Raw genomic sequence first — 25,721 nt, forward strand, 5'->3', positions numbered from 1 at the left:
ACTAATTTATAGAGTTTCTACTGTAGCTTCCGATTATGTAAGGGCATTAACGTATTCTCCGCGTTTTTGGACATCCCTTAACGTAGTGTATAGGTTGGGAATAGAAAAGTCGCCCCTAATTCCTTTTCGGTCACCCCTAAAAATGCCAGGCTTTTAAGTGAATGAAGAGGGACATATATGTCTTTAAATAAAAATAATCAGTGGTTTTCATCTTTGATGCCGGGGTGAGATTGCGACAACTAAAGACAATTGTGTTAAATTGAGTAAACTCTCCCCTGAACTCATATTTTCAGATCGGTAAAAAAATAAAAATAAAAATTGAATCCACATGACGAAGCCATCACGCCATATCTGAGATAACCCTCCCGTTTTCATCATTATTATATATATGCTATTATTATTATCCATTCTGCAAGATCTGAAAAAAACCCTGAAAAGTAAAGAAATCGAATTTCTTTTTGTTTGTTGTGAATTGAAATTGATGGTGCGAAAAGAGTGATTATTAAGAGGATAATAATTTGTGTGTGTTTTTCAAGGGGTTTTTGTCAGATTCAATTGGTAACAAACGGAAGATAGGGGATTTATTTTAGGGTTTCGGATTGGTTTTGTGCTTTTGTAGTATGCAAGTATAAAGGGATCCGGTAAACCAGTTAAATCCCCTTCTTCATCGTCTAATAATTCTTCATCCCAAATGTCTTCGTCTCTATCTGGTAAGAACAATCTTATTTTGGATTTGCGTTTGGGTTTTTATTTGTTGCATATTTTAAGGAGTTTGTGTGGTTGGGTGATATGGGAACTGAATATGATTGAAATTGTTTGGATAATATGGGAATCGAATATCATGAAATTGTTTGGATAATATGGGAACTGAATGTGATCAAATTGTATGTGATTAATTGTTCAGTAATTGGATATTTAGATTTAGGTTAAATTTTTATTATCAAAATAAAGAAAAACTAATGATAGATAGTGTGTTAATTGAGTTTAGTGATGAAACTTTTAAGTTTCGCCAGGGGTGATATGCATATGGTTGACCTCCTTTTGTTCTTGAAAATGCATTTAATTTTGTTACTGCAACTGTGGACTAGTGGCATATCAGTAAGACCCTAACATTAATGGTATATTTTTGTAATGTGGTTTAAAATGCAGCAGCCTACGGTTAAACTTGCTAGGCTAGTTGGAAGTACTAATCTTAATCCTTACTAAGAAGTTGATCTCATTCGAGGTTTCAAATCATTCTCTGATTTTAAGAAATGAAAAGAATGGGAAAATAGGAAATAGAGCAGGCAGTTATGGACATTGTTTTCAAGTTTGTTTTGGTTGCTATAAGGAAATACTTCCAGCAATATAAACGATAGTGGTTTTGATATTAATCATCTTGCCATCTCTCTTTTGGTTTATGTGTTGGCATTTTATGTTTGATTTTTCCTTTTGGTTCTACCTATGATGAAAATTCACTTTTGTTCTTTTGATTTCCGTTGATTAACGGATTTTTCGTATCCTAACAGGACTCAGGAAGAAGCATGAAATAGAAATAGGAAATTTGACTTTAACATCACAACCATTTAGGACATTAAAGCTTTTCATTTTGGCGACCATCCTATATGTTAAGCGATCAATATCATATCTACTGACCAAGGGGAGCTGGCTTCTTCATTTGAGTATTCTGACTGTGGGTTTTGGGGTTCTGCTTATTACCATTGATGGGCCTCATGAGAAGGTAATTTTTCTTCTAAATACCTGGGTCACCTATCAGTTGATAATGCATCTAGGAAAGTAGTTCCTATGCTGTTTTATAATAAGTAAATATACATATTATTGTTTTCTAATTAATGTGAAGTGCATCAGAAACCTTAGTGCCTATTCGTCACAATAGGTCATTGATTTGTCAATACACACTGTTGCTGTTACTGGTTGCTTATGATGGCTCAGTTGACAAACTATAACATTTCACAAGAACAATGATAGCTAACGCTGGTAGTTCTCTTGAATCGTTCTTTGAGGTTGTTTATATATCTGCTTTTGGCTTTTACGGGGCATGCTGACTTGATTTCTTGGTATCTGTAATAAAAAAATCAGGCCAAACGGAATAACAAGATCCAAATAAGTATACTGAATATGAAAAATTCTATAGCTGGAATCTTCCTGTCCATTAATGACTGGAGACCAGTATATCTAACTAGAATTCCGGTATGTTTATATATGTTTTTTCATAACTTAGCTATGAAGGTTGGTTCGTTTTCTAGGGTTGTGAGGGCTGTTCTATATCAAAAACACAAAGTTTTGTTAGATCTCAATTTGTTGCAGTATGCCTCTAATGATGCTACATACATGTTTTTGCAGCATGTTGAGGAATTTCTTCAGTACTTCCGGTTTGGACTTTGGTGGGTGGCCCTTGGTGTAGCATCATCAATTGGTTTGGGTAAGATAATTGGTAACTGGGACTATGGCACAACTCAAAATGTGAATATAAAGCTCGGTGCTTGATGCAGTGCCCTTTTTTTATCTGGATTATATTGCATCCAATTCCTAACTCGTACATTTTTCTTTTATCTTCCCTTAGGGTCTGGTTTGCACACATTTGTGCTATATTTGGGACCACATATTGCACTGTTTACAATAAAAGCAATGAAGTGTGGCCGAGTTGATCTAAAAAGTGCTCCTTATGATACAATACAATTGGATAGAAGTGCTTCATGGCTTGACAAGAATTGCTCTGAATTCGGGCCCCCAATGTTTCCAGCAGTAGGGGGTTTAAGTGTTCCGCTGAGCAGCATTCTACCACAGGTTCAGTTGGAAGCAATTCTATGGGGCTTTGGAACTGCTCTCGGAGAACTTCCTCCTTATTTCATCTCAAGAGCAGGTTTGTGGAAGTTTGTTGTTGATTTAATGTTGCCAATGATCATATGTTTATGAATTTGAACTTTATGTTGGTGCAGCGAGCATATCAGGTGCAACATTGGATGCCATGGAGGAACTAAATGCTTCTTCAACAGAAGACGAAGGATTTATTTCCAGACACCTAAATCAACTGAAACGCTGGTTCTTTTCACATGCACAACATCTGAACTTCTTTTCCATTCTAGTACTTGCTTCTGTGAGTGTTGAATCTTTTGGTTGTCATTCCTCTTTTATTCTCCTCCTGTAGTAATTATATTTGTTTTATTCCATTTTAACTTTTTATTTCTTTAGGTATTTCGTAGATATGCATTAGTTGCAGATTCTAGTTAGTCTGATTTACCCTTTCTGCCCAATTTAATAATATCCTCTGCTCACCACTCGCCCCCCCTTCAATTAAACATTGTGTGAACTAGTTCCTGTACACTGTTTATATGATTTTACAGAATATGTTCTTCATGGTATAAACTATCACAAGCCACAACTGTAAGTATAGATGTATTTTTGTTGGGTATTTGGTTAACTGACAATAAGTTCAACTTGTTTATCAGGTGCCAAATCCACTGTTTGACCTTGCTGGAATCATGTGTGGGCAATTTGGAATCCCTTTTTGGAACTTTTTTCTTGCAACGTTGATTGGAAAAGCAATTGTTAAGACTCACATACAGGTTTGTTGACGTCTGAATATCCAGCTGTACTATGCTGGTCGACCAGAGCTCCTGGTCTTCTTTATCTTCTGCTTAGAGTTTGTGTTATCTTTTAGTTTATTTGACTTTATGCTATGAACAGCTCTTTTACTTGGTTTCTCAATTAAGAGTTCTTTTTGTTCTCTTGAATGCAGACAGCGTTTATCATCTCTGTTTGCAATAACCAGCTTCTTGATTGGATTGAGAATGAGTTGATCTGGGTGCTTGGTTTTGTCCCAGGACTTTCTTCCGTCCTACCTAACCTTATTAGCAAATTACATGCTGTTAAGGAGAAGTACCTTGCACCCCCAGCTCCTGTGTCATCAAGTGACGAGGTAAACTATATCCGTATTAGATGTATATGCATATAAATAATAACTTGGTATCATTGGGAGAATTTACATTCATATATATATATATATATATATATAAAATAAATTGTATGGTGGGTCACCTTTGTGGGGGAATGCCTGTCTTGGTATTTCTAGAAAAACATTTTTCAACAGTTCAAACAAGCCTTATTTGGTGTCACACAATTACAACTTGCCATTCAGTAACAGGGATTGTTCAACCCTGGGGGGGTGATAATTTCCAATTCTTGTAGGTCGAGTTCGGCTAGAAATTTCCATCCTAGTTGAATTATTTAACCTTCCCTAATCTAAGGAAGCTAAAAAAGTGAGGTTACATTACACAAAATACAACGTCTCTGTTGATTTATCTGTAATCCTACATAAAAGTACAGAAATTTCTTCCCAAATTGTTTTATCCTAAGTGCCAAACACAGACGTAATTCATCAAGTTCTCTTTTGCTGGCTTTAAAAATGTGTTTTACTTCATTCTCTCTTACACTCAGGTGCAGAAGTGGTGGAATCTCTCAATTACATCAGTCTGGAATACAGTAGTGTGGCTGATGCTCTTCAACTTCTTTATCAAGATTGTAAATTCAACTGCACAACGGTATCTTAAGAAGCAGCAGGAGTGTGAAATGGTAGCATTAACTAATAAGTTAGCAGCTAACTCGAATGGGGAGCCAAATCCTGAAAGCTTAATAGGCACTTGATTCCAATTTGTTTTTCCTTCTTTAGTCCTGTGTAGGGGAATTGAACTTGACGGGCGACCACTTAGAATTTTTAACCAATGGAACCCTTCTTCCTTTCTGTTATACATTCTTACGTACACTTCGCAGTTTGCATAGGCATGGGGTTATTCTTTGGCAGTTTGCATGCCTTACCTGTGGGTTATTCGTTGAGTGAATTAAATTGGTGGATTTCGGAAAATGGTCATCTTATTATGTATACCAATCCATGCAAAATTAGTGCATGTTATTGTTAGTATTTAATTTGAAATTGAGGTGTAGAATGAATTCTAAGCATTTTATTAGAATTATGAAATCGTATAATGACAGGCAATGACTAAATACAATCCTATATTCAAAACCTAAATATCGTGAACCTAATTCCATCTTCATCTTCCTCCCTCGTACCGTAGTTATTACTCCGTGGAAACTACTGTCAGATCCTTTTTTGAGTTTTTTTCCACTGAGAAACCCACGGGCGTAAAATCTCATTCGTGCATCCATATTATTTTGTGGAAACTACTGTTAGGTCCTTTTTTGAGTTTTTTTCCACTGAGAAATCCATGGGCGTAAAATCTCATTCGTGCACCCATATTATTTACTCTTCACATTCGGAAGCCCATATTTTAAGAATTGTATTTGGTTGAGATTTTTAATGTCCAATCTACCCTCTTCTTCAAAGACACGGACAGAGAAAATCAGAGAAAAATAGATCGACTGAGGTTTGAGCGGAGAAGTGAAAGCAGCTAATATTTTCCGACCGAAGAACTTTTGATTTTGTGAGCTGATTCTCTCTTGGTTTTTTAGGTTGCACCGTTTCTCTCTGATTTTACGATCTCTTTTTTGTTTCCAGGTTTTTAGATCTATGTTTCCTTTTGTAGCGATATTTTTAACAGGGAAGGATCTCTGTGATTTGGGAGGTGATTTTTATGATCAATTTCGCTTTTTTTCCTCTTGTTATTAGATTTGGTTTCAATTTTTTAATTTTGTTTCAACAACCTTAATTATTATTATCATTAATTTTAATTTCAAATACAACTGCGGAAGTATGAAATCTAATTAGGTTTTGATTTTGATTTCTCCCTCTTTTGTTGTTGATTAGTTTTGTTTTTTTTCCTAATTGAAATCTAATTACGTTTTGGATTTGTGGTTTTTTTTTTTTTGTTTCTAGGCTTACATAATGGAGCTTGAAACACCAGTTCTCTAGCAAAGAATGAACGGATTACTAATGAACAGGCACTTACACAAATCTATAATAATTGTGAGAGATGAAGAAATGTTGTCTTGATTAATATGTTTAGTCACTTTTCCCTTGTACTGCTTGTCAAATAAGAACTGCATGCTCCAGTGTGTTGATTGTCTAGTATTTGTACTCATATATCTAGTTTATGGAAAATTAGGGAAAATGAACTGGATTAACTAGGATTGACTTATTTTGTCTAAATGGTGCAGATTTTATTTGAAAAACTTGGTTTCAATTTTTTTTTAGTCACTTTTTCCTAATAATACTACCTCTACTATTAGTCCTCTCGATAATTCACTGAATGATACAAATTCTTCATAAAGCTTAGTCATTTTAGACTTTACTTTAACCCATATTGTTGATTTTTCATGTGTGATGATGAGATTGGGTGCTTGTAAAATTGACTTAGTCTTGTTAGAAAATTCCATACTAGATTGAAGTGACAACTATAATTTTTGGTTACAGGAAAATGTGATTTGTTTACCGATAATTGGTTAAGAGATCCATTAGCTTGAGTATATGATTGTTTAGATTTAATTCCATGTTATTATTTTATTGGATCGATAACGTGTGTTTGTGATGTTGTTTCATGTACAGGATGTCCAAAGGAAGTAGGAGAAGGGAAGGAAAAATTGGTGTCTGTTAGCGGAAATCGGTGACAGGTGAAAGATGTTTGAGGACTCCCACCCCACATTTACAAATTTTGTCTTATGTATATCTTTCTGCTATCAATAAGATAGCTCATGTACCACCTGAAACACTACTGGGATGTTGGTGATAAGCTCTATTTTGCATTACTTAGTTAGTTGCTCTAGAACTTGGAAGTTTAAGTTTCCCTACTCAGTATATTCCTCTATTAAACATTTCTCTGGCGTAAGTAATTAAGTAGGAATGGCAGAACAGATTTTAAATCCCACAGGCGTACATTTTTGCTGCCGTCATAAGAAAACGCCTAAGAACGACAAATAGATTACTGCATTTTCTTTTTAATTCTTTAGCACCTAGATGCACATAGGTTACTGCATTAGCATTTTCTTGTGGTTCTCTTTTACTAGTGGAGTTTAGTTTCACGCTTAAATTTCTGAAATACTGGTGTAGGGACCGTTGGCGTCGGCATCAATTGTCCGACATTACAATTTGGTGTTCAGCTCTCTAGACAAAATTGTCCAGTTAATTGTTTCTTTCACTTGTTATCATGCAACTCCTTGTACTATTATTTAATGGATAAATAAAATTTACGAGATTCTGATCAATTGTCTACAAGTATGTTCGGTTATATGTTGTTTTGGTTTGGTTTTGTCACTCATGATGGGAAGCATGAGCATTTGCAGTTACAAAAAATGAGTGCATAATCTGTCATGCAACTTCAAAAGTGGCTGCATAATTTGTTATGCAGTTGCGAAGATGGATGCATAACTTCTTATGCAGTCGAAAAATTGACTGCATATTCCATTATGCAGCCATTTTTGTTTTGCCAACACTGAAGTCAACCTAAAAATGACTGCATAATTTGTTATGCAGCTGCGAAAGTGCATGCATAACAAGTTATGCATTCGAAAAATGGTTGTTATGCAGCCACTTTTTTGTTAGCGCTGAAATAAGGAAAATGGCTGCATAATCTGCTACGCAGCAATAATAATGAATGCATTACTTGTTATGCACCCGAGAAAATAGATGCATAATCTATTATGCATCAGAAAAGATGGCTGCATATTCATTTATACTAGTTAACACTTATCAACAAAGAAAAATAGGTGCATAACCTATTATGCAACTATAAAAATTAATGCATAACCTACTACGCAATCGAAAAAATGAATGCATAAGTTGTTATTCATTTAATTTCGTAGAAATGTTAATTTTTAGATTTATACATATTTTTAGTGGTGTATAATCAAATTAGTGGATGCATGAAGCAAAATATGATTACACAATATGTTATGCTTCTTTTTTTGTGACTGCATAATGTGTCATGCATCATTTGTTTTTTTTAGTTAGAATGTTATTTTTTATGTAGGCATATACACCGTTTTAGTGGTTGCATAACCTAACTAGTGGATGCATAAACCAAAATATGGTTGCATAATTTGTTATGCATTCTTTGCGGTGTCTGCATAATGTGTTATGCATCCTTTATGGTGGCTGCATAATGGCAATGTATTCAGTTTTCGAAATTTCTCCCTAAAATGATAATCATCTCCGTTTTTTTCGTAAATAATTCAAATTTGATATTGTTGTTTGTACTCGTTTTGTAGAGCTTTTTATAAGCTTTCCAACGAGATAAAATTTGTAAAATTCCAAGACACGGTTTTTTAGATGTGCTATATTCAAGTTTGCAAACCAATTATACCCCTGAAAAAATATGACGCATACAAGTTATGCAAACAGTTTGATGAGAAGATAGAAAATTCGAGATTTCTTTGTTTTATTAATGAAAACATTAAGGGTAACTATGTCTTGTTACTCTCTTTTTATATTTTTAAATAATTATGGGTGTGAAGGTAGCTAAAAGATATGTTGGGCCTGACAATAAGAATAATAATTTTTTTGGACCTTAACCTAATTTCCCCTAAAGATAATAATTTTTTTGGGCCTTAACCTAATTTCCCCCATTACTCCCCCGTTTCTGCAAAAGAGAGATATCTCATGGACAAAGGTAGTATTTCTCACTCTACCAAAGGTTTGTGGGGTGTGGAATCTAATCCGACTGATATTTAGTAGAAGATACTAAAAATAAAAATAGAGGTATTTTGTGTTAGTAGGAAATACCATATAGTCATAGGAATAATATATTAGAGAGAGTCTAGTCCAGTTGACCTAGTCAATTGTCTGTTTGGTCTTTTTTGTAAATATAAATTATAGTTTGGTCCTAAAAATTATAGTTTGGTCCTAGGGTTTTGTCCACCCACACAAAATATTCTTTTTCTGTTACCAAAACACCCCTGCACGTGCAAAATTTATCATTTGGTCCTAAATTTTCTTTTTTGGTCCTTTTACCGACATATATAAACAAGAAACAACAATAATCAGTTTCAGTTTCAGATTCAGATTATTTTCTCTCTCCTACTTCGATCTCGATTTTCTTCTTTTGCTGCAGAATTTTTTTTTCTAGGGTTTACGAAATCTTCCTCGATTTCGTTTTTGATACTAAGATCGATTCGATTTACAACAGATTAATTTGGTTATGAAGATTGATTTGATTACGGAGGTAATTTGATTACAGATTTTGATTTGAAATTACATATTTTTTAAAGATTCGAGGCTTTTTGAAGATTGATTCGAGGCTTTTTGGAGATTTGATTCGATGCTTTTTGAAGATTTATTCAGCTGGAGTTGATTTTTTGGAGTTACAGATTCGGAGATCGGTGTTTTTTTGGAGTTTGATTTGAATTCTTCTTGTTACTGGTGAGTTTTCACGCTAATCCTTTCCTTGATTTGAAGTAATTCTATAGATCAGCTAAGTTTTTCTTTGATTAGTTTCTTTTTTGAATTTTAAGAGAAATGAATGAAGTCATTCTGTTAAGGCTTCATTTGTTGGAATGAACTCGTTATTTTGTTAAGGAAGAAGCTATTAATAGCGTTACGGCTTCATTCCAAGAATGAACTCTTCTTTTGTCATGGAAGAAGTACTGTTACTGCTTTGTTTATCTGTTTAGGATGTTAATGAATGAAGTCATCTGTTAAGGCTTCATTCTTGGAATGAACTCTTTATTTTGTTAAGGAAGAAGGTATTAGTGTTATTCTGTTACGGCTTCATTCCGAGAATGAACTCTTCTTTTCTTATGGAAGAAGTATTGTTGCTGCTTTGTTTATCTGTTTAGGATGTTAATGAATGAAGTCATTCTGTTAAGGCTTCATTCTTGGAATGAACTCTTTATTTTGTTAAGGAAGCAGTAGTGTTGATGCTTTGTTTTATCTGTTTAGGATGTTAATGAACTATTTTTGTGTGTGTTTTTATCTATTTATCTATTTTGTTTCAGCTTCATTCCAATAATGAACTATTTTGTGTGTGTGCGTGTTCATTTTTCAGGTTCAGTATGACCCTTTCTAAGTGTTATGCAATTGTATATTACAAAGGGGATGATATTCCATTGGAAGTTTCTTTAGATACTATGATGCGTGACCTCAAAATATATGTTTGTGATTATTGGAGAAACTTGACTCCTCGGAGCATAAGTTTTAAGCATGGCCAAGGTTGTAATAAAGCTGTCATCAACTGTGATTATTCTCTTCAAGGTCTAATTGATGTTACCTGTTCAAAGGAATTGGCAAGTTTTGATTTGTTTGTTGAGGAGGTTTCTAATGGTTGTGCTTCCAGCTCTTCATTTGGTATTTCCACGCAGTCGCTCAGTGACGATGAATTATGTAGTGGGTTCATTGAGACTTCAAAGATTAAATACCTGACGGAAGGTCCTGAGCAATTAAAACCTCTTTTATCTGACAGTTGAGAGGACATTTTTAAAGGTGTTGGTCAAGTTTTTCATGGTGGTGTTGAAGAGGTTCGGTTAGCTGTCAGCAAATATTGCAGCAAGTCTGGTTATTCAGTTACAAAGGTTAAGAATGACAGACTTAGGTTCACAGGCAAGTGTGGTAGTGATGCAGATTGTCCTTTGTACACTACAAAAATCCTGAGTTTTAGTGACGCAAAAAAACCCTGGCAATTGATCATAAATCCGTAGCAAAAAATAATTTGCCACGCCAGGCTTCCAGTAACAAATACTCCAGTGGCTAATACTATTGCCACGATCCTAGCCATGGTTTTTGTCCCGTCACTATTGATACAAGGCCATTTGCCACTGATTTACATCGTGACAAATTAATAATTAGGATGCACACGTTTGTGGTAATTTGCCACGGATTTGACCAGCACGTGGCTGTTGGTTCAGCTATTTGCTACCATTATGTTGTTAGGAACGAACATTTAATTTCAAACTGACATGGAAATAAAATTTATTACGCTACAATCATTCCAACATCATTTATTCATTCAGATTGACATGGAAATAAAATTATCACGCTGCAATCATTCCAACATCATTTATTCATTCAGAAAAGAATTACAAGGTCATAATTTCACTGGAACCAACACAAAGAAAACCTAAGCATAACAGAAATTCAAGACTAGTACAGAGTTTCCAACAAATGTTGGACATTACTCTCAAAAGATGGATGATGCAACATTCCTTTACTTGCAGATTGGTCTACTCAGGAGTTTTGATGTGTTCCCAGAAATATACTCTCAAAAGTATAAAGTTATTTCTCTTCCCAGCAATAGGAGTTTACTTATATCTTGATCCAGGCTTATAAAATCAGTAGGGAATCACCTGTTGAATGAACATGACTCATTAGTCATTCATAGCTTCAGAGTAAGCTAAGCTTGTTACAAAACTAAAATTGATATGTCCAAAGTGATACACCATTACTAAAAAATAAAGGTACTATGTTCATCAAAGTGAACATTTTAGAAATTTAAGTTGAGAAGCAGAAAGAACCTTACTTTTTGCGGACTGAACAGAAAGCTGGATACACGTTCAATATTAGCTGTAAATATGAAATGAAGATTAAAGATAAACATATAGACAGGTCATAAGATCAGAAACAATAAGATCTAAAGCACAGTAATCAAATCTTCAATGCCAGAGCGATCAGATTCCTTTGGTTTCTCCTCGGAGACTGAGATAAGACAAACTTGTGATGCAAAACAATAGTAAAAAAAGGAAAAGTCAAACATCGGCACATTACAAAAAAGATTGTCGATAATGAGGGTTTTACATACAGTAAGGACATGAGATATGTCCCTATAAACATTGCTTTCTGTTGTGTCTTAGTAATCTGAAAAACTTGTCTTTACCATCCGATGTTGTAGCTTGGATCGATTCATTAACACGAACATAATCTGTTTACATGATCAAGACCTAGGAACTAGAGTTTAAAATCTAACAAGAATACAATTATGTCGATGTTGATGACTTCAAACTCAAATAGTAACAGTAACCATTCTGGTCGCCGTAACTAACAAGAGGGCTTTTGTAGTTAATATCATGACCAAGGCTACATGATGGATAATCTAGTTATCCAGAGTAATTAACTACTAACTGGACCTGAAAATTGAAGGCAGAATAACTAACCTCTGGTCTTGCTAGTTCGGTGAGCAACACAATTTAAGTAGCCACACCACCCTTTTCACATGGGGATAATCATGGTACTTTGTTCTACAATTTTAGGAGCAGGTCCACCATTCCGACATGAGACTGGGACATGCTCCCGTTAACTATAGCCATGGACTCCTAAAATTCAGGCATATATTTAAATCTAGTTCAAGTTTGCCGCCTATATATAATGATGATGATTATAACAACATAAAATTTTCTTTCTCGTTTTACAGTAATAAAAAGACTTATCATACAACTATTTTTGCATATACCTGACATCATAATCATTAGAAAAAAACATAACAAATGCAGTCCCAAGAAAGGGAAGAAAAAAGAACCCTGATTAACGAATACTGAAAGCTCACAAAAGTAAGATATTGATGCATGCAAAGTGATGCACCATTACCAAAAAATATAAGTACTATCTTCAACAAAATGAAAATATTTAGAAATGAAAGCCGAGAAGTAGAAATAAAATCTTACTTTGTTGCAACCTGAAGAGAAAGCTGGATACACGTTGGAGATTAGCTGTAAATACAAAATGAAGATTAGAGATGAGTAAGACCAGATTATTATACGTACTCAATAAAATGACCTAATACAAATTCATACTGCAATGAATGAGTACATCTGCTTATTAAAATACATTATGAAGAGAAAACAAAACCAACCACTTGAATCGTTAAAACACTGTATCACTTAAATATGATCAAAAAAGTCAGCGAACTTTGGGCCTTGTACATACAAACGTCTCGGGTTTCTCCGTAAAGTGCAGAAGTTCATTGGTTTTTGGATCAACCACCAATTTTCCAAACTCACTCACTCAATCACCGATTCGACCAAAACCTGCAACAAGATAAGTTGGAAGCATCATGAAGAGTTATGAAATGTTTGAAACTCATTGCAAACTGAAACAGTTCATGCCTGTATTCATTGCGTTGCTTCATAAAATCGTTCTTATCCAACCAAACTCCTATGAGCATCTGGAATTTCAGATCAACTATAAGACGATCTTATTAAGAGATAAAGAAGTTTAAATGTGATTGTCCTTCCCCTTGATAAGAAGATCTCTAAAATGAACCCAAAAATTTAGACCTTGTGGTGATACAAAAGCTACAACTTCCTAAGAAGTAAGAAAGCTAGGAAAGGAAAGAAGCCCAGAACATTCTTATAGTTCCCACAGAGTTACTTCGGAGATGATGTGCCACTTCAATTTCATCAACTTCACATCTTGCAACTTCAAGAAAATGGTATAACAGAGATTCCATAACTCTGTCTGGATGCCAACACAACTCTCTCTATCGCCGCCGCATGTAACTATGCTAGTGATGGTTCATCTAGTGCAGCTTTTCAATTTATTGGAACAAAATCTTGAACGAAGATGAGAATACAATAGGAAGTCTGAATGAAATGTTCGTACCAACATGCATAAGAATAAAAAAAAAGAATCGCAAACGAATTATCAAAGCAACAATGGAAAGCAAACTGCAGAAGTATACAAACCTGCTTCATTCTCCAACAACTAATTTTGCTTTTTAGACAACAACATATATTCAATAAGTGTGAATAATTGAGTATTATCCAGTCACAGTTATACTTCTACACGAATATACAACAATGAACCATATGAAAATTGATCATAAAACAAATTTGTGTATGCACCCTGCTGAAATGCTTGAGACTACCTTACCTAGAAACATTCTGTATATAACCTCAATAGATCCCAATCTAGTTACACTGCATAATAACAGTGTCTATGTTCTATCAATATAACACAACAAGCAAAGGCAGTGTAAATCATAAGAGTAACCCATCAGTACATACAATAGATGAATAACACAAATGAAAACCCATACCAGTAATCCTTCTAGAAAACTGTTCCTATCAATCTTTAGGATGTTCATCTTTTTCTGATGAAGTTAAGAATAACCACCACCACCACTTTATTGACCTACTTCTATTTTATTTTATTTTTCCTTTCCTCATCTACTCCACATAGCAGTCAATTCCAGCAATTAGGAAATCCCATATCTATTAAATTAGAAAAATTAAACTAATACAAATTAGATTTCAAAATTGAATTACAAAATCACAATAAACAAGGAATTAAATTCCCAGACATAAAATTGGAAAATCTAGAATTTTCAAGAGAAGCAAACAGAAAAGGAGATATCCTTTACCGTACGATATTTCAGTACCTAGGGTTTGTAACACCATATTATCATTACCCAGATTATCGTCGAAGAAGAAGAAGAAGAAAGGAGGAAACTCAGAATAATTTCAGTTTTGATTTGATTTTAATGTTATTTAAGGTTAAGTTGGTTAACACGATTTAGGATTTCATAAGAAAACAATTGATAACAAGGTGAGAATGATTCTCTAGTAGGTTGGAACAATGGAGTCGAGGAGGAGAGAGAGCTACGTTTTTAGTTTTTTTTTATGTTGGTTTTTGGTCGATGGTAATGGGACCTGATAGGAGGAAATGGGTATTAATATCGTGGCGCGATATGCGCAGTTCCTTCCTAACATAGCCACGATTCGCCGTATTAAACTCCCACTAGTTACCACGGCTTACTATGCCGTGACTAAAATTCTATTAACACGTTCATAACATACAAATATAGGTCTACTTTCAGCCCGAAGCAAATACTCTGCAAGCCGTGGCAAATGAACACTCTACTGCCACGCCTTAGGCTAGGTCGTGGCAATATGTCATCAATAGCCACGACTAATGTGAATCCGTGGCAAGAAGCCCGTGGCTAAAAGTTGACATTTTGTAGTGGTATCTGCACCGTATTCCAATTGATACCACGAAAAATGTCTTTGCTATCAAGGAATTCAATGGGGAGCATAAATGTGGTGGTGCTTATAAGCTTAACGATCCCCCTGTGAAGAAGAAAATGATTAAACATCTATTCAAAGATTAAATATAGTCAAATCCGTCGATAAAGCCTAACGATATGGTTGCTCAGGTGAAGAGTTGTTACGGTATTAATATTAAATACCACCATGCTTATAAAGGGAAGGAAGCATCTAAGTCAGAGATATATGGCGATGATGTAAAAAGTTATACAGATCTCGTTTGGTATGTTGAAGCAATAAAGGCTACCAATCCTGGCAGCTATATTAAGTTTGAATATGATAAAGAAACTAAACGTTTTGAGAGGCTTTTCATATGTTTTGCTGCCTGTATCGAAGGATACCGGTTCATTCGCCCTATGCTTTACTGTGATGCAACATTTATCACTGGGAGATTCAAGGGAACATTGATGGCTACCACTGGTGTGAATGGAAACCAAGGTAAATTTACTTTGTTTTCTGTATAACTCATATTAGTTTGTTGTTTGATTTTTAAGAGCAATGTGAATGAATGAAGTTTCTTTGTTAAGGCTTTCATTTTTTAGGATGAACTCCTTTTATGTTAAAGAAGAAGCATTTTCCTATCAGTTACTTTGTTATTTTGTTAAGAAGAAGGTCTTCATTTTAAGAATGAACCCTTATTTTTGTTAAGTTTTTAGCTGTTCATAAGTGGGAATGAACTCATGCTGCTTTGTGTTATCTTTTTTACTTTTGTTAAGGTCTTCATTTACTTTGTTTTATCTTTTACTTTTTGTTAAGAAGTATTCCTGCTGCTTGTTTATCTGTTACTTTGTTATTTTGTTAAGAAGAAGGTCTTCATTTTAAGAATGCAGCCTTCATTTTTTTGTTTAAGTTTTTGTATGCATTGATTTCTTAACGAACTGACACTTTTAGTTCTTTTTGTGTTCTTTTCATTATGTAGGTTTCTTTCCTTTTGCGTTTTATTTAGTTACTTCAGAAGATATTGAAGGTTGGGAGTGGTTCATGGAAAACTTGCAGCATTGTGTCGACTCTTGTCCTATATCACTGATCGTCATGAAGGGCTGAAGCAAAGTATTCCTAAGTATTTTCCCAACTCTTATCATAGTTACTGTTTTTTATCATTTGAAGAATAACCTCCCCATCAAGAAAGGACATGAGAAGTATAAATAAGTTCTGGATTTGTTCCATAAAGTTGCATACTACTACAGTGTTTCAAAATATGAGTCCGCTTTGAATGAGATGTGCACCATAGGATGTGGTTGGGTTGTCAAGTACATCAGAAATATCGATCCCAAGCACTGGGAAAATGCTTTCTTCGTAGGATGTAGGTATGGCACACACTCATCAAGTATTGCAGAGTCTTTCAATAACTGGATTCATCGTGAAAGGGATCTGCCTCCAGCTGCTCTTGTTAATGAACTCAGGATAAAGATTATGAGGATGAGTTCAGAAATGCGTGAGCTTGGTAGAACTTATCAAGATAATTTGACTCCCATCTAAAAATATTTACTCAAGTCACATGTCGATATAGGTCGTCCATGGAATGTTACCGAGTCAGGTAATGGTATATATGAGGTTCACTCTCCCAGCTCTAATGTTGTTGATCTGATGCAGATGACGTGCACTTGCCAGAGATGCAAAGTGTTTGGTTTCCCCTGTGCTCATGCCACTGCTGCTATTACTGTGAATGGTACTGAGATTTTGAGGTTTATTCAGCCTTACTTTGGTTCAAACCACTTTCGCAATTCTTATCCTCCTGCAATTTGACCCATTCCCAACTACGACAGGACAGAAGCGTATGAACCTGAAGAGAGAGTCCTTCCTGGTATTCCAAGGCCACCTCCAGGGAGACCACGAAAGAAGCGTATTCGTAATGCTTATGACAAGGAGAGGAGGTCTATGAAGTGCTCAAATTGCAAGAAGATTGGGAACCACAACAAAGCTACCTGTCGTGTATTAATGCTGGAGTAGTATGCCTGAACTTTTATTAGTTTTCTGGTGTTAGTTTTCATATGAATTGGTGTTTTTTAGTTTGTTCTGTTCTGGGATATGCACTTATTTTGTGAACTTCACTTTCTGGAATGAACTCCTTTTTTTTTTGTAGAACTGCTATTTTTGAAATGTTATTTCCCTTTCTTTTTTTGGATATGTACTTCATTTTTCAGAATGGACTGCTATTATATATATATATATATATCAGTTCATTTTTGTAGACTTCATTCCATAAATGAAGTCCATTCTATGGTATGGACTGTACAAGTTTTTCTAGACTCATTCCAGAAATGAAGTCCATTCTATGGTATGAACTGTAGAAGTTTTCCTAGACTTCATTCCAAAAATGAAGTCCATTTTATGGTATGAACTGTAAAAGTTTTCCTAGACATCATTCCAGAAATGAAGTCCATTCTATGGTATGAACTGTATAAGTTTTCTAGACTTCATTCCACAAATGAAGTCCATTCTATGGTATGAACTGTAGAAGTTTTTATAGACTTCATTCCAGAAATGAAGTCCAACAAAACATCAAAGAAGGAACATTCATGCTACAAAATTCATAAGAAAATAATACCAGTAAGACAAAAGATAAGACATAACATTGATATTATCCACTACCCAAAATATTATAGATGAAAATATAAAACATATTAGAGTATCAATTACATTAGAAGCTAATCTACTGTCCAAAATACCGCATTTAGAAAAGTTTTCTTTTGCAGTAAGAAGTAATCTACTGTCCAAAATATTATAGTTAAAAGAGTAAACAAATCAGATTATATATGATATTAGAGAAGCCAAGGTTTAATCATTTCAGTCTTTGCAACCTTCTTTAATCAGTTTATTGTTAAGATATTCTTCATTAGTTGTTTCACTCCAACTTAATCCATCTTTCTCATCATCTAGAAGCTTGCACGCCATTGTGTATCTCCACCGCTGCATATTTTTTATCATTTCATCTCTTGGAATCATATGCTGAGATTTCAGGAGAAATGGCTTACAACTTCGATTTATCCAATACCATGTATTGAGAAGGCAATCTGGATGTGCTCCCTGATCAGGTACTTGTATTTGCTTAATGTTTAAGTCAGTGCCTTGATCATGTTTCACCAGCCATTTATCAATGTGTGGTTTACAGTAGGTGGCCATTTTTCTTGCATTCTTTGAACATCTTTCTCTTATTTATCCTTTTTTGAGTGAGTCGTAATGCTCCCACTGATGGTTTCCGATGTCGTAAACAAGCAGGTGCCAGTGTAAACCCATAGGCCCTTCTGATTTGCCTTCAGCAGGCAGGTCCATTGGAATGATTATCTTCTGAGTCTTGCTATGCATATCTGCTATGAAGTTATCAATCTCACCTGCCTTATCATCGAATTTCTTCTCATGGAAATATGTCTGCAAAGATATATATAAATTTTCAACTTCACAATATCATCAAGAAAGCAGTTTTATCATAAAAATGAACTGCTGAATAACAATATGGAATGATAGTTTTTGTCAGACTACTTCATATTATGAAATGAACTGACAAGTTAAAATCTTGCTAAATGAATCAACTGTTTTCTTTAGATCACTATGTATCATCAATAATTATAATGGAGAGTTGCCACTAAATTTCTGGAAGTAAGGACTTATAAATGCGGTAGGTGCCATCATCTCAAAGTGGATGTATTTCGGTGGATCTTGGCTGTCTTCGCTATCTTTTTTTTGCTCTCTCCCTTTATGCTGCCATCTTCCTCTTGTATCAGTAGTAGAAAAGAATTAGGACATCAAGGTCTTTATTGAACATTAGATCATTAATGTGTTCTCCTTGGACACCGAACTGAGCCTTGTTAGATGCATCATCTATAACCCAAGCTGCTTGACTGCAGGAAGATAAACAAAAACTTCAACATTAATGAATAGAAGTTCATTTATAATATCAACATATAAACAAAAACCTCAGCATAAATGAATAGAAGTTCATTTTCTGTGTTTTCTTACCTTTGCATAGCATGTTTGTAGAAGGTACCCAATAGTTTCTTTTGATCTCTGTCCAATTCGAGAAGTATGGAGACTTTTTCAGGTCCCCCAAATCTGGAACAATGGGCATGTATGCTCTCAGCTGATTTTCTTGCTCTTTCTTCTCAGCTGGAGGATTTTCTAGTTCATTTCCTATTCTCTTCTTGCTTGCTGCAGCTTTTTTATTTTCTTTCTCGATAGCAGCGGGTACATTCTTTCTCTTCTTCTGCTCAGCATTCTTCTCCTGGTCAGCAGGTTTAGGAGGACTCTTTGAAATAACTTTCTTGCTTGCTTGATTCTTCACCTGTGGTTTCTTCTGCTCAACTTTCTTCTTCTCAGCAAGCTTCTCCTCATTTAGTGTTCTTTCCTTTGCAGTTTCAGTTTCGATGCACTGTAATCCGATCCAGTGATGTACTCTTTTCCAAGTACATTTGTTGGTTTTTTGCTCCTTGTAGTCATCCTGTGTTTTTTAACAACTTTAATTGGGGTTTTATCAGCCGAAGAAGAACCAAGACCATGTTTATTCAAATCTGCAACTATCTGTGATACCGTCTCAATGTTGTTTGCTGGCTCAACAACTTCTTCATCATTCAACTCTTGTGATATTGTCTCAATGTTGTTTGCTTGCTCAACAACTATCTATGTCATCCCAATCGAGAAACTAGGCGGACCACAGTTGATTTGATTTACTGTAGTTTTGATGATGGTGTCAGCTTCTTCATCATTCAATTCTTCATTCTTCTCATTCTTGTTATCAATAAGCTGCAGACTCACATGCTCTTCATTGACGAACATATCATCTCTGTCTTTTGCTGCTAAAAATAATTCAAAAAACATAAATAAAAAACAATTCAATAATGATATTGTGCACTCAGAATGAACCCCTAACTCCAACCTTTCTAGACTTCATTCCAAAAATGAAGTCCATTCTGTAGACTTCATTCCAAAAATGAAGTCCAATATAGAATAATGATATTAACCCTAACTTTTCTAGACTTCATTCCAGAAATGAAGTCCATTATATGACATGGACTGTAGAAGTTTTTCTAGACTTCATTCCAGAAATGAAGTACATTCTATGGCATGTACTGTAGAAGTTTTTCTAGACTTCATTCCAGAAATGAATTCCAACCTCTAAAGCATAAATTTTTTACAAAAGGGAGAAGAATAGTTGGAATATTTACCTAGGTTCAAACATTGATCCATATTTAAAGGAACTCCGGCGCTGTCTGCTGGAAATGAAGGTAGCTCTTCATCAGCCATTGTATCAAGTAGGTTTTCCTGAATATTACTTGTATCAACTTCAGTATAAGGATTCTAAACAGTTAAGACGGGGAAGATATGAGCAGGTCTTCTAGAAGCTTCCATAGCAGCATCTGATACTGCTTGTGTTCCTTCATCCATAACAACATCTGATACTACTTGTGTTCCTTCATCCATTACAACATTTTCATTCACATTCCCTCCAACAGATTCCATGCCTTCATCCACTTGTTGATTCAGTATATTGTTTATTTCATCACTCAACAATGAACTCTTGTACTCATCAGGGAAAACAGTACGCATGTATTCACAAGCTTGTTCTTCCATGAATTTCGCCACATTCCCACCTTTAGCTAGCAATGCATCAACCTCAGGTTGCTTAGAAGACAAGTGTTCTACAAGGGATTCCATCTTCCTGTCAAAAAGTGTCTTTGAAGTTGTTGCTTCTGCAAGTGAGTGCTCAAGTTCTTGCTGCTTTAACAAAAGATTCCCCATCTCTTCTGAATGCTTTCTTGTCAACTCTTTAATCTCTCGAGTATGTTTAACTCTCAAGTTCTCCATCTCACCAACATGTGTATATTTCAGACTTTCTATTTGACCAGACATAATATTGAATTCTTCCTCGAGAAACTCAGCTCTTGTCTTGGCTTTTTGTTGTTGCAGCAGTCTGTTTTCAGCATCAGTATATTCTTCCATGAATTTTTCTGATAGCTGCACACACAAAATTCAAATTTCAGATAATATCAACATTTTTTTATATTTTCATTTCATAAAATGAAACCCCAATTGCTTCCTCATTCATAATTTGAATTCATTAAAAGGAATGAACTACAAGTTCAGAGCAATTGACATTAACAGTCAGAGTTCATTTTGTATAATGAATTAACAATTTTTTTTTATCTTAAAGTTACTTATTTTCATTACAGAATTGAATGCAATATAACAGTATCATCTTAATCTAGTTTTTTACCTCTATAAAATCATCAACATTCATTTCTATGTGATTGCAAAGGTTCTCAATGTTCCACCTTACAAACCTTGGATAATAACCTACTCTATTCTGCACCTTCCACCCGGGTTCTATTTTCCTTGAATGCTCAGCAAACCATGGCTGTAAAAAGAAGAACTACACTAGTCAGTTATCAATAGTTTCCAAATGAACTGCCAAAATGAAGAAATATACAAATGAACTGCCAAAATAATTATGAAATATACAAGTATCTAATAGTTTTCATCTCACCAACAAGTAAAGGTAACATCCTTCAGAAGAACCTCTTTTCCAGCTTTCCATCAAATGCTTGTGTACGAGATGTGGCAAAGACACTCTACCTACTGACTCTAGGCAATCTAGGTACCTGGAGTGTATGGAACCTCCATCACCAGTAGTAACAAAGATGGTATACAAGAGGAAAAATTCAAACATGGTTACAAGATCTTCAATAGGTCTTTTATTCTTAATCAACTCAATGATTTTATCTTTCAGTTCTGTATTTTTTATATCAGAAGGTTTCTTTTTTGGTGGACCAAATTTGTAGGTTTTCCAGAACCTTCCACAAGTGTAGTCTGTCTGGTTTTTTGAGTCCAAGAAAGCTTCTTATATTCCACCTCCAGGGATGCATGGTATTCCAAATATTAATGACAACTCTTCAGGCGAGGATCTTAGCACATATGTTTCTTCCCCTACTTTGAAAATGAACACATGATCATTTGTTTCAGGAATGAACATATGTGTGTTGCATATAATTTGGACGGAAGGTAGTGACTTATTCCATATAGTAGCAACAATGGTCTCTTCCAGAAACACTTTGGCTACATTACCCAATGGAGTCCTATACAAAGCACTTCTCTGTTCTGCATTCAAAGCCTCTTCATCCTTTAGTGCTTTAATCTTTTGAACAAGTGCAATTACTCCAGCATAGCTACACTTTATCTTCTTATCTACATTTAAAAAAAAACAACAAAAAAACATTAATGGTCCATTCTACAGTTATTTAAATATTAGCTGATATAAAGAAGATAAAGTATAACTTGAAGGACCAATACTACAGTTCATTCTACAAAATGAAGTCCATTCTATGGTATGGACTGTAGAACTTTTCCAGATTTCATTCCAAAAATGAAGTCCATTCTATGGTATGAACTGTAGAACTTTTCTAGATTTCATTCCAGAAATGAAGTCCATTCTATGGCATGGACTGTAGAAGTTTTCTAGACTTCATTCCAGAAATGAAGTCCAGCAAAACATCAAAGAAGGAACATTCATGCTACAAAGTGAACTCAGTCAAACATCAAACATCAAATAGATCTACAATTAACTTCATTTCTGAAAAGATTCATGCGATTTAAAACTTCATTTCTGAAAAGATTCAGTCCGACAAGAACATTCATGCCTAACTTTTTTTTTTAGGGTCCATTCATGAATAAATCATGCCTAACTAAATCAACATGCAACACGACGAATATTCATTTGAAGAATAAATTTCAGAAGAACAATAAACATCGAAAATGGACTTCTAGTACTTCGAATTAGGGTTTTTTTGTACCTTTCGCTGGTTTCTTTGCTTTGGATTTCTTTGAAACCGGTTCTTCTTCAACTTGATTTACTCCATCAAACTCAACTAATTGGATATTTCTTTCTTCTACTTGTTCAACTTCATCGTCAGAAGATGATTCTACTACTTGTTTGCCCTTCGATCTCCTCATTTTAGGGTTTTGATTTCTCTAATTTTTCTAGGGTTTTTGATTTGGGGGTTTGTTCTACTGATTTTGAAGACTGATTTGATTTCAATTGTGAAGATTGGAATGATTTTACTATTTTTTTGTACTTTTTTCAGTTGATCTTTGTTGTTTTTCTGGATCTTGAAGAAAAAAAGACGAAGCAGTTTCTCTGAAAATGGAAACGAACAGTTTCTTCTCTGAAAATGGAAACACGAAAGAGAGAGAGAAGGTTAACGCGTTTTTAGGTAGACGTGTGTTTATGGTGGCCGGTTATAGGTAGGTAAGGGTATTATTGTCTTTTCTGTATTTTTTTAATTGTGGACCAAATGGAAAATGTTTTTTCTAAAAGGACCAAACTGATGTGGGCCCATGCATAAAATGACCAAATGATATTTTTCCCTTTGTGTTACTGTTAGCATACGTGCATCCAACTCAAAACCAATTGGCAATGGGTGAGTGGCCCTAAAGATTATAAACTGCAGGATCTTAGGGCAATTCCTATGGCAATGGTCAAACATGTTTTTCCACTATGGTAAAGCAGTGGGCGGCTGATCATCAAGCGCCAGAACACGGGACAACCGCTGGAGTGTGTGGTTTTCACGCGGCGTTGGAAGCATCAACGCGGGCGTTGACGACAAAAGCGCTGGTGTTGGAAGTTCCCACGCGGGCTTTAGAAGAAAAAACGCCAACGGGTAGTTTTTTGAAGTTCAATATTCACTTTTTTACCTCTATAAATTACCATCATCTTCAAAGAATTCACTCACACCAAAATTCACTTCTCTTGAATTTTATCTTCTAAATCTATTCTAATTTTTAAGTTTATTGTTGGTGAAATGGCTGAAAAGGCGATCACACTTTTTTGCGATGCAAAACTTGAAGCTGTCGTTATTGTAAGAGGGAAGTGCAAGTTTTTGAAGTTGCTCCAAGAAAATGTTTCGCTAATAGGCAAAGAAGAGCTCCAGTTTTGAAAGTTAACAACAAAAAATTCTAAAACAAAGGCGAAACTGTGAAAGAGCGCGTTGAATGGAAGATACGTCAAATGAAGATAACTAGAAGACCAAAGCTTGTACTTGATTTTTATTGAAGTTGTTTAGTACTTTTTATTATTGTCTGAGTTTATATCTTGTAAAAGAATTGGCAGTAATATCAATGAATGAAAATATTTAGATTTTAAAATAGATTTCCACCAGATTAAGCAATATTTATTACAATCTAAACTTGCATATAATATCAAATTATATTTTAATATTTTTTAATATGTAAATTATTAGATAAAGAGTATTACATTAACTAGTTGGAATCATAACAAGCTAAGCTCCAACAACGTCTTACTACATTAATTGAACATGTTGCTGTGCTAGCCTATCGGCGAGCCTCATGGGTAACCTAGCCAAGGGAGCCGAAGCGGATGGGGAGGGGGGGCTGAGATTGTGTCACAAGGGGGGCAAGCTAACTTTACTTCCATGTTAATTCCTGCAATATTACGCCATTGAGGGCTCGAACCTGGTACCTCCTGGAGCGCATGAAAATTTGGAAAACGGGGATAACATTTTAATAAGCCACAACAATAACATCAAACTACATCAAATCCAGCGACATTATCTCTGTAGAGTTCATAGCATTCAAAATGCTTAAAATCTCTTCCGGTTTCTTCAGTAAACTTGATTTGAGTGATGGTTTTCTGTAAAACAAATAAACAACAATTTAAGATACTTATGATGCAGTTGATCAATGAGGACAAAGGTAAGATACTCACCAGTTTTTCGTTGGATAATCTAGAATTGCTACGGTGAACCATCCACAAAACTTTTGTATAATGTTTGACTTCCTTAGTGATGAATGAAATTCTTAGTTCTAGGCTCTTTTTGTTTCTTATGGTTTCGTTCCAAGATGCTGCAAAATGTCCCAATACTCTTTCCCAGAAATAGTTATTGTTCATTGGTCTCATCATATGATGTAACCAACATCGAACAAGAGTATCATTTTCTTCCATTGTAAAGACCGATGAAGGCGTTCGAGTACAGTAACGATGTGCTTGATATGGACCATCTTTAAGAATTCTGAAACACGCTTCGTAACGAAAAGGTTTACCGTGAGCTTCCTCCCAATTTTCAAGAGATGTTTGGATCACTTCATCTTCGGTTACACTGATGAACTTTTCTCGATCAATTTCCATTACCAGAGCAAGAAATGGCTGGACTCCAAGCCTAACAGATTGAAAACGAGCATCTCGGTTTCTCGGGTTCCCCGTCAGTGAGATGAACATTGTAAAAACGTTCTCCCAAAAAGAACCGTCTTGAAAGCCCATACCAACGATAACCCTATAGAAATATTCTTTACATATAGTTATATCCTCATCTTCAGTAAACTTGGGACCACGATTTCTAACAGACATTTCTGCAGAGTGAGAGAGATTAAGAGTTTTAGAAAGAAAGAAGAAGAAGAAGAAGTGAATTTGGAGATGGGAAGAATGGAATTTATAGGGCGAGAAAGAAAATCGAGCAGTTGGAAATTTAGCCGTTGGCGTTTGTAGTAAATTCGCGCGGCTTTACTACAACCGCCCGTTGGAGTTGGCGTTTGTGGTAAAACCACGCGGCTTTACTAAAACTGCCCGTTTGAATTACCAACGCCTGTTATTTTTGTTATAAATACAACACTAGGAGATCATGAATACAAACATTGTCCACATAGAATCAGTGGATGCTCAAAGCCCGGTTGCATGACTTTTATGCATTTGTACACTTCTTCTAAAGAAGACACATATGGAAGGCATTTATAGAAATGTCTTAGGTTTTTTTTTGGTGGAGTGGGCTGATTGAAGTTGAATGACAACCGATTCACTATAGTAT

At 35.1% G+C, this 25,721-nt stretch overlaps 1 protein-coding gene and 1 long non-coding RNA gene across 4 annotated transcripts; one reads left to right on the forward strand and one right to left on the reverse strand.

Moving 5' to 3' along the window:
• Positions 1-248: 248 nt before the first annotated feature.
• LOC113318324 (vacuole membrane protein KMS1-like) lies at positions 249-4,988 on the forward strand. Of its 2 annotated transcripts, none has more exons than XM_026566471.1 (8): positions 249-710; positions 1,509-1,720; positions 2,344-2,422; positions 2,564-2,863; positions 2,940-3,097; positions 3,450-3,566; positions 3,740-3,919; positions 4,444-4,988. In XM_026566471.1, the coding sequence occupies exons 1-8, from the start codon at positions 692-694 to the stop codon at positions 4,642-4,644; spliced, it is 1,266 nt and encodes a 421-aa protein (XP_026422256.1). In that variant the 5' UTR covers positions 249-691; the 3' UTR covers positions 4,645-4,988. The 2 variants fall into 2 exon arrangements, with proteins under 2 accessions (XP_026422256.1, XP_026422255.1); XM_026566470.1 differs by having other exon boundaries at positions 252-710; positions 4,438-4,988.
• A 5,884-nt stretch (positions 4,989-10,872) lies between these two features.
• Positions 10,873-14,500, reverse strand: LOC113315538. Of its 2 annotated transcripts, none has more exons than XR_003342942.1 (6): positions 14,253-14,500; positions 13,911-14,085; positions 12,726-12,900; positions 12,538-12,582; positions 11,400-11,443; positions 10,873-11,226 (listed from the first exon to the last, which is right to left on the reverse strand). It is a non-coding gene; the product is annotated as an uncharacterized LOC113315538 (long non-coding RNA). The 2 variants fall into 2 exon arrangements; XR_003342943.1 differs by having other exon boundaries at positions 14,235-14,500.
• Positions 14,501-25,721: the final 11,221 nt, after the last annotated feature.

The sequence above is a fragment of the Papaver somniferum genome, chromosome 10, assembly GCF_003573695.1.
Source record: "Papaver somniferum cultivar HN1 chromosome 10, ASM357369v1, whole genome shotgun sequence".
In the NCBI taxonomy this organism is placed as follows: Eukaryota; Viridiplantae; Streptophyta; class Magnoliopsida; order Ranunculales; family Papaveraceae; genus Papaver; species Papaver somniferum.

What these genes read in the sequence shown, in the direction of transcription:
- LOC113318324 (XM_026566470.1), top strand. An exon ending in TTATTTCATCTCAAGAGCAG is followed by an intron (nt 2,864 to 2,939) that starts GTTTGTGGAAGT and finishes ATGTTGGTGCAG; the next exon opens with CGAGCATATCAGGTGCAACA. An exon ending in CTGTGTCATCAAGTGACGAG is followed by an intron (nt 3,920 to 4,437) that starts GTAAACTATATC and finishes TCTTACACTCAG; the next exon opens with GTGCAGAAGTGGTGGAATCT.